Source organism: Prinia subflava, chromosome 4 (assembly GCF_021018805.1).
Source record: "Prinia subflava isolate CZ2003 ecotype Zambia chromosome 4, Cam_Psub_1.2, whole genome shotgun sequence".
Taxonomy (NCBI): Eukaryota; Metazoa; Chordata; class Aves; order Passeriformes; family Cisticolidae; genus Prinia; species Prinia subflava.
This window is the reverse complement of record NC_086250.1, coordinates 67,396,116-67,404,385: the sequence shown is the minus strand read 5'-3', so window position 1 is coordinate 67,404,385 and position 8,270 is coordinate 67,396,116. Positions and strand designations below refer to the sequence as shown.

The 8,270-nt window shown below is 43.7% G+C and overlaps 1 protein-coding gene across 1 annotated transcript in view; it reads right to left on the bottom strand.

The window, feature by feature from the left end:
- Positions 1 to 3,028: 3,028 nt before the first annotated feature.
- Positions 3,029 to 8,270, bottom strand: part of BEND7 (BEN domain containing 7) — a 49,735-nt gene continuing 44,493 nt past the window's right edge. The window contains exon 9 of the mRNA XM_063397028.1: positions 3,029 to 4,854. Within this exon, the coding sequence (XP_063253098.1) occupies positions 4,793 to 4,854 (62 nt within the window). The 3' untranslated portion in view covers positions 3,029 to 4,792. The remainder of the gene's footprint in view (positions 4,855 to 8,270) is intronic.

Here is an 8,270-nt window from a genome sequence, read left to right as displayed (position 1 = left end):
GCAGGGATCCTGTGGTGTGGTAGCAATACTGCCAGTGAGATTTTTAAACTCTCCTGGACTGATTTCCTGTGCTGGAGTGCACATGTAGTCCATATGATTTGCTGAACCATCCTGGGGCAGGAAAGGTCCTCCAGGCCACCTGAGGGTCAGTGGATGGCAGAACTATGTGGGTTGGCCTTTTCCATCCACCCGAACCTGTCCAGGCATCACCTGAAAATGGCATTTCTCCTGGGTGTGCTGGTGATGGACACAGCCAGGGGACATCTCTGCCCATGGTGATGGCTGCCACCCCAAGCTGGCCCTGTGGTCAGGCAGGAGCTGTGGGCCACCACGGTACTCTCACCTGTGTGGCTCTTGATGGGCAGAGGTGGATGAAGCTCTTCACCCCATGCTTGTTGGTAGCTTCAGGGAAAACCGTGGCATTGTGAACACTTTAGCATGAAGTTATGTTGGATTCCTGTACACCTCTGAGGATCTGGGTGGAGGAAGAATCCAGTGCTGAAACACAAGGGGAATGTCCCTCCCATTTCCAAACTGCCCCACTATTAGCTATTTTCTGCCCTTGTTATCAGCTGGGTGTAGCAACATACACAGGGAGGGTGGGGAAAAGGCTGATGGAATTATTTCAGTTTATTTAAAACCTTTAAAACAAGAATTGATGTTTACACACTGGAGCTAAATTATTTATACACATAATGTTACAGGTTTCACATCGTTGGCTTTTATTAGCACTCGGCAGATGAGAAATCATACCTGACCTACTTGCACAAACCCCTCTTGTGCCTTTCTGTGATGACAATGTGGCAGGAAGGAGGGAAGGTGCTCACCCCAGCCCAGCTGTGGGGATGTCTAAGCAGTGGGAGAGCCAGTGGAGGGAGAAGAGATATCTCAGCACCTCCTACAAGGCATTTTGCTGCTTTAGATTTGGGGGAGAACAGGCACAATGGGGTTATTTTTGCAAAATTCTGGGGATATCTGTTTCTCTAGGAGGATGTGGCCCCATGGGCTTTTTCCTAGGACTGTGCCCACACCCTTCCCCAGTGAAGGAGAAATGCCCTTCCCAGCAAGGCCTCAGCAGAGGGTAGGCTTTTTGGGGAGAGGGTTTCTTTAGAGGAGGGGTAGCTGCAGCAGGACCACCCATCCCCAAACCACTCTGATGTGACAGAGTGTGTCTCCCCCGAAAGACTCAGCCAGCCGTTTCTAAACCAATATGTCACAGGCACTTGAGATGACTTTCTTCTTGTCTCGCAATTAATGCATTTTTTATAAAGCCCAGGCTCCAGTTTCCTTTCATGTTACCAGGAGGATATCCTTTTTCCTCTTCAGCTTCAGAAGGGTTTTTTTCACCCAAAGTCTCGATCTCCAGTGTCCTGTACACAGGACAGAGGGATGCTCTGGCCGGCTGGGCCAGCAAGGAAGCAGGAGCGTGGCTGGAGCTCAGGTGTGGATGCTGGCAGTGTCACTTGCTCCAGCCCAAAGCTGCTTCAACAGGTGAACCTGGCAGCAGCACGAGCTGGTGGCTCTGCAGCACAGATGAGACTCAATGCTATGCAGATCACAGCACACAGGAACATTTCTTGCTCATAATTGCACCTTAAACATAATTTAAGGTGTTCCACTTAAATGTTACAAGCACCAGTGTATTAACCTGGTCCCTGTTCTAAAAAACACAAACCAAACAAAGCCATGCTTTGACATCCTGGCCTGTATCAGCAATACTGTGACCAGCAGGACCCAGACAGTGATTGTCCCCCTGAACCTGGCACTGGTACGGCCACACCTTCTGTCCTGGGGACACTTTTGAGTTCCCCACTACAACAAAGACATTGAGGTGCTGGAGCATGTCCAGAGAAGGACAACAGAGCTGGGGAAGGTTCTGGAGCACAAGTTTGAGGAACAGCTGAGGGAGCTGGGGGGGGGGTTGGGGCTCAGCCAAGAGAAGAGGAGACCTTAGAGTGGTGTTTCAGTAATTAAAGGGGGCTTGTAAGAAAGATAGAGGGACTTTTTACTACAGCCTGTAGGGACAGGACAAAGGTCAACAGTTTTAAACTAAAAGAGGGTTAGATTTACATTATATATTAAGAAAAACAATTTTACACTGAGATTGCTGAGGCTCTGTAACAAGTTGCCCAGAGAAGCTGTGGACTCTCCATCCCTGGAAGTGTTTAAGACCAGTTTGGACGGGGCTTTGGTGAACCTCATCTTGTGCAAGATGCTCCTGCCCATGGCAGGGGTTGGAGCTTTAAAGGTCCCTTCTAAAGGGATCATTTCTGTGATCTGTGACCGAGATGCTTCCAGCACCCCCCAGAGGGGAGGGCCTGCACTGGCTCCTGTCACGCCACACGATGCTGGATGTGCACCAGGCTTCAGCCGACCTGGGCAGCCACTGAAATGTGAAGGAAGCTCTCGTTGGGACTTTTTACCAGCAGTGTCTCCATCGTGCTCCTTGTATAAAGCCAAAAAGGTGTGGTGAGCTGCTGCTTCACTTCACTTCACTGGCTCCTTGGAATTGATGGAAGATTACCAGGAGCATGTTTTTGCAGGAAGTATTTTCTAAGGCCAAACATTTGATGAGGGTGTGATAATGAATTACCAAGCATATATCTTTGCAGCTACTCCAACCTATGAGTATTGGTTTGTCCTTCCTGTGTGTTGTTTCCATAGAAGCAGAGCTTAACCTTTTAAGTGCAGATTATAAAGGCACCTAATTCAATTAAAATTAGACTTCAAGCATATCAGTACTTAATACTCAAGAGTTATTACGTGATTGGATATAGATGTTGTTGTGATTGGCAAGGCAGTGTGGTTTCTGGCTGAACCAGCTGGAAAAATAGTATCGTGGTGGTAACTTTGAGGGTTTTCCTATGTGTAGTCCACTGGTGGCAAAATAATTCCTCTAAAATACGGGAATCCAGCATAGAACACAGGAACGCACATGCAATTAAAGTTATTTATTGTAGGCTTTCTTTTCTGAACTGACAAAGAGGATTTCCCAGAGATTGGTAACACGACACAATGTTATACACCATTTCACAACTAGTCCCTTGTCGCTTTATTAAGAACATAGTAATTTAAAAATATCTAAATATTTACATATTAATAAAACATATATACAGAAGATTGAGACATTTTTACCTAAATATGGAATGATTTTTTTTCTTCTCTCTAATAAACCCTATAAAAAGATTTCTGAAGAAAGTCTGAACAGTAGTCACAGTAAGTAAACACAAATGCAATCTTCCAAATTTACAAAACGCTGATTTCATTGTTGAAGGGTTACAACACAACGGACCGGTGCCCCCTGCCCAATGCAGGCAACTCCAAGCCATGAAGGAATGAAAGACTCAAAATTTAAGGTTTGCAGTGCACATTCAATCTATTCCACAGTTTCAGAGAGAACATGGTCATTCCTAAAAGTCCATGGAAGGTGGGTGGGGAACAGCTGGGAGCCTGGCTTCTCAGGTGCCAAGAGAACAAACTGTTCACGTTGGCTTCGGTGTTATTTGTGGGTATTCCGTGACACTTGAGAAACAGGCTTTAGGATTGTTAAAAAAAGAGCTTGAATATTTTGAAAACCATCCCACTCTGTAATAGCACTTCTGTTGAGACACTCAAAGGCCAAATAGTTTCCAAAAAAAAAAAAGTACCTAAGATAAGATACACACAGGGAAAGGAAACACAATGGCAAAGGCTCCAGCAAGCTCTCCCTCGAATTGCAGGAAACGTGCTCAAACTGCCTGGTGATCAATAGGTGTTGCAGGTAAGACCTTCCAGATTTCTTTGCAACGTTTTTAAAGTGAATTTAGTGCTGATGGAAGGTGCAGAAATGAAGGTTCGTAGGGAGGGCTGCACATGGTTTTACCTTAGCCCTGACCTGAAAGGACCAACGCTTTCAGTGTCTAAGAGCGTAGTGCAATTTCTGGATTGATTCACTTGTCTTAACTGCTGAGATATAAATACAGTGCCAGTTAAAAGGTGACTTGGTTTTTTTAAATAGGTGAGTATTGTTGCCAAAGACAGTGGCTGAAAAAATCACAGTGAGCAGACCCTCTTCTTGGAAAAGGGAAAATGAACACATTTTGAGACTGAGGGGATAGACCAAGCAGGGGCAACAGTGAGGGGGAAATGACCACCTCCAGCAGTCAGCACTACAAAGATGCTCAAGAGCCATCCCACTAGGACCACGTAGGGGAAATTGTTTGAGGAATAGCTTCTCCTTGCTGTAACTAGGAACTTTATTTCCCCGTAAACTCAGTAAGGGTTTTTAAATCAGAGCTTTGTGCAACTGGTCATTGGTACCGCAGCAGCCAGGAAAGGAAAAGTGGGTCTGCAGCAGCAAGGAGCTTCACCAAGTCAGATGCTCATTACGCTGCCAGGGTTCACGGTGGAGAGAGAGGCCACCCTGGTCCCTGGGGACAGGAAGAGTCACAACTTCTGCGTGGTTTAAGATGAGACAGTGCTGGCAAGCATACAAACAGGTGGCAAAATAAATCATGGAGGAGAAACATAGGCAAGAGGATGACCTCAGAGTGGATACCCCGCTAATTCAGTAATGCATTGGATGCGGAGGGAAATCATCTTTGATTAAGATAAAGAACAGTGAAGTGATCTGGTGATTTCATTACGTGAGGTTACATGGAAAATGCATGGAAAAAACATAGACTTGTAAGAAAAACTGTATGGATGCCCATGTCTTGTGGTACACTGAAGTTCTCGTGCTGAGCTTGCAGGAACATTACTCAAAGGAGAGGATGTTTCTATGCGCTAAGAACACTGATGCAGGATGTGAAATTCAAACTGAAAAATCTGGGTTTGCATCTATCAGATGGTCTGTTGTGGTGTCGAAAAGGTTACCTGAAGGGAGAAAGAGTTTGAAGGAATCAGTTAAAAAATGTAAGAATTTAGGAGATCAGTAATTTGCAACAAAAAATTAGTATTTTAGAATTATGGAAATTATGTATTTGAGTTTTAACTTTAATTAGTGATGGGGCTGAACTGCTGGTGTGCACACAGGCAGTGCTGCTGAATTCCATTTAGAGTAAAGCTCAATTGGCTAAAGAAAAGCAAATTAAATAGACTTTTTTGAATACAAAATTTGCCAGCCAAGTTTTTCACGCAACATACAGTGCAGCCCACTTCAGATGTAAAGCACTCCATTAGTCTTCAGCACGAACTGCACTGCAATGCTCACCCCTTTGAAGTTTTGGTTCTGAAGAAGTGAAAAAAGCACCCCATGAATTTTAAACCTTGAGTACATACTTTAGGATCGTATTTGGTAAAAACCCCCACCACTCCACAGCAGTCTAAATGCATATAGGAGAAAAAATACATATATACACACACCCCTATAAAAGGTGCACTGTATGATTATATCCCATCTTTTTTAAAGCACTTTAAGAATGTGCTTTTTCTAAACAGAACAATGAAAAGATGGACAGAAGAATTACGACGAGAGCGCTAAGAACACAGGGCAAAGAGAAGACAGACATCAATCAGCCTGAGAGGCAAATACACCCCAATGAAAAGGGAAGACTCATACAATCATGCATTGAAAGGATAAAGATTTATATTACAATAAAGGATTTATATTTAAGGTTTCAGAAAAGGTTTTTCTTTTTTTTTTCCCAAGTTTCATTTTCTTGATATTGTATTTCAAGAGAAAAGGAGACAACCTATATAGAATTGGATTGTTGCTGTTTTCTTATCATCTGTTTCTTTACCAAGAGATTGCTCTCATCTTTTCACAAAGCTGTATCACCCCTAGACCTGAGGATTGGGATGTTAGTGTTTCAGCTTCTGTAAGGGATATCAAAATTCTTTCTCATCTTGGAATTAACCCCAGTGTGGAGAAACTAAAACTACATAAACTCTCAGCATGGCTGTGGTCCAGAGCAGGAATAAGGAGTGCTACCTCATGGTCCTATACCTGCCTACATCTTTCCAATCCAATTTACAAGATGAGGATTCAAAAAGAGTGTTGCAGCTGACTTACATTTATTCTCACACGCAGAATTTATGGGTTATGCCTTCCTTTTGTTTTTCTTTTAAACCACAAAATCCCAGCACTTTGCGTAAATTGTACACTGAAATAAGATGAGCCTTTTCACAATACCAACTTTATACAGAAGGACTCTAAAAGCTGCCACATCCTCATCCTGATAAAGATCTATCTCACACCCTCCAGGTATCCTGTATCACCAAGAAACTAATCAGCCTTTCCACTGAGCCCACGATAATTACCCCAGAGCTGTCTGATCTGTCTCAGCTCAGGTCTGGACACAGCCTGCAGCTTTGGGTAGGTGCAAAAATTGGAACTCTCCAAGACCAGAGCTTTGATAACATTTGTTAGGGACAATTCTTCTAGTATTTTCTTGAGATTTATCTGTCAATGAACCAAAGTTCCCAGCAAGTTTAACTGCCACAGTTCTTCCAATTTACTTTAAATACCCTTCAATCAACAGCCTTTAAAGCCAAGGACCTCTTAGTGTAGAGGGTGATTTTAACACAGTAGCATTATTTCTGCTCAGGAGTGCTAAAATATAATTGGGAAAAATGTCTTCCTTAACTTTATGAGGATGTACCAGCTTCGGGGTTTTTTAACCAAGCTTTTAAGTTCCAAAAGGTTTCTGAAAATAAAGCACCCCCTGCTCTCCTCAAATCCCAGGACTTTGCTAGTTTGTGGGCACAGAGGGAGCTGGTTCAGACCTGGCTGTGGGCACTGGCACCAACTAACTGCACTTGGAGCCTGGTCCTGCTGGCACCAAAGGAGAGACACCTCCAAACACAACTGCAGCTGACCTGTCCTTCCCTCTGGAAGCAGCTCTCTTCCCACCAAAGATGGAGAGAGTTGAGAGCAACCACACCTCTAACTGAGGTGTCTCAAATCCAAAATCGTACAGACGGAGACATTTCAGCATTGCTAATCCACATATACCCACATCTTGTTCATAATGTCATTGGTGTCACAGGCACAACTGACAGAGCTGGAAAGGCAGATTAAAGGCATCTGAGTTTTCCCTTGTTTTTTGGCACCAATGCTTATCACTTATTCAAATAATTCTCCCTGGGCGCTTTTACTTCACAGTTTGTTCAGTTACTGAAGATCAAGACAGCAACTGTTCATGGATAGCTCCTGTACACCATCTTTTCTCCCCATCCAGTCTCCTGCAAGACCCCCTCAAACAACCCAATTCACGCTGGTTTTATTAAACCAAAGCACCAGTTAACCACTGATCACAGAATTACAGGATCATTTAGGCTGGAAAAGATACTTAAGATCCTGCACTGCTAAGTCCACCAACAACCCCATCCTCATGTCCCACATCTACACATCTTTTAAATACCTCCCAGGATGGTGACTCCACCACTTCCCTGGACAGCCTGTTCCAGTGCTTGACATCACTTTTGGGAAAGAAATTCTTCCTAATACCTGAGGCCACGATTTATCTGCTATTAGCTGTCATCTGCAACCAAGGCCCATTGCATGAGGCACTGTACAAACACACAGTCAGAGAGGCTTTTCCCCAAAGATTTTTCAAGCTAAACAGAGAAGACAGCTGAATAAATTGCATGCAGACTGTCTTTATTGAACCTGTCAAACACCCCCTTTGTAAAACCAGCTGTACTAAAACAGGGAAAGACCCCTGTAAAAATCATATTCCACCTCTTTTGTACATTCCTTGATAGAAAGCATCTATATTTTGGCTCTGTTTCATAATTACTGTCATTATATTGTCTATGTATTGCTTTAAATAATCTGCTTCCAACAACAGTATGATATTACACAGATATGTCCTATAAAGAGGCACTGGCACACATATAATAATGGGTGTGAGTCAAATTTTTGGCTCACAGCCTGTGAGCATCACCTCCCCCCCAATGCAAACTGCAGTGTGGTTTATTTAGGCATCTTTCCACAGGTAGTGTGGAGCAGTACACATCACACACAAGCATATCAGCTCAAAAGCTGCATGCATGGATGCTCAAAGTGTACAAGCGAGCAGAGCACAAGGGTGATCTGCAGTGGAGCAGAAAGGGAGTCACCTCCTCTACCACAACCATCTCAGCTCGTTCATTTCCATCCTGATGTACAACCCGAGTGGCGACTACAGAAACTGCTCCAAGAAACGTACAGCAAACTGTTAATTCTGCTCCTTAATGTGCTTACCAGAGCAATGAAAAGATAACACTACACTGCATTAACAACCTTTATTAGGGTGCTCTTGCAGCGGAATTGCTTCCCTCCCTGATAAAAGAAACCAACAGGATGT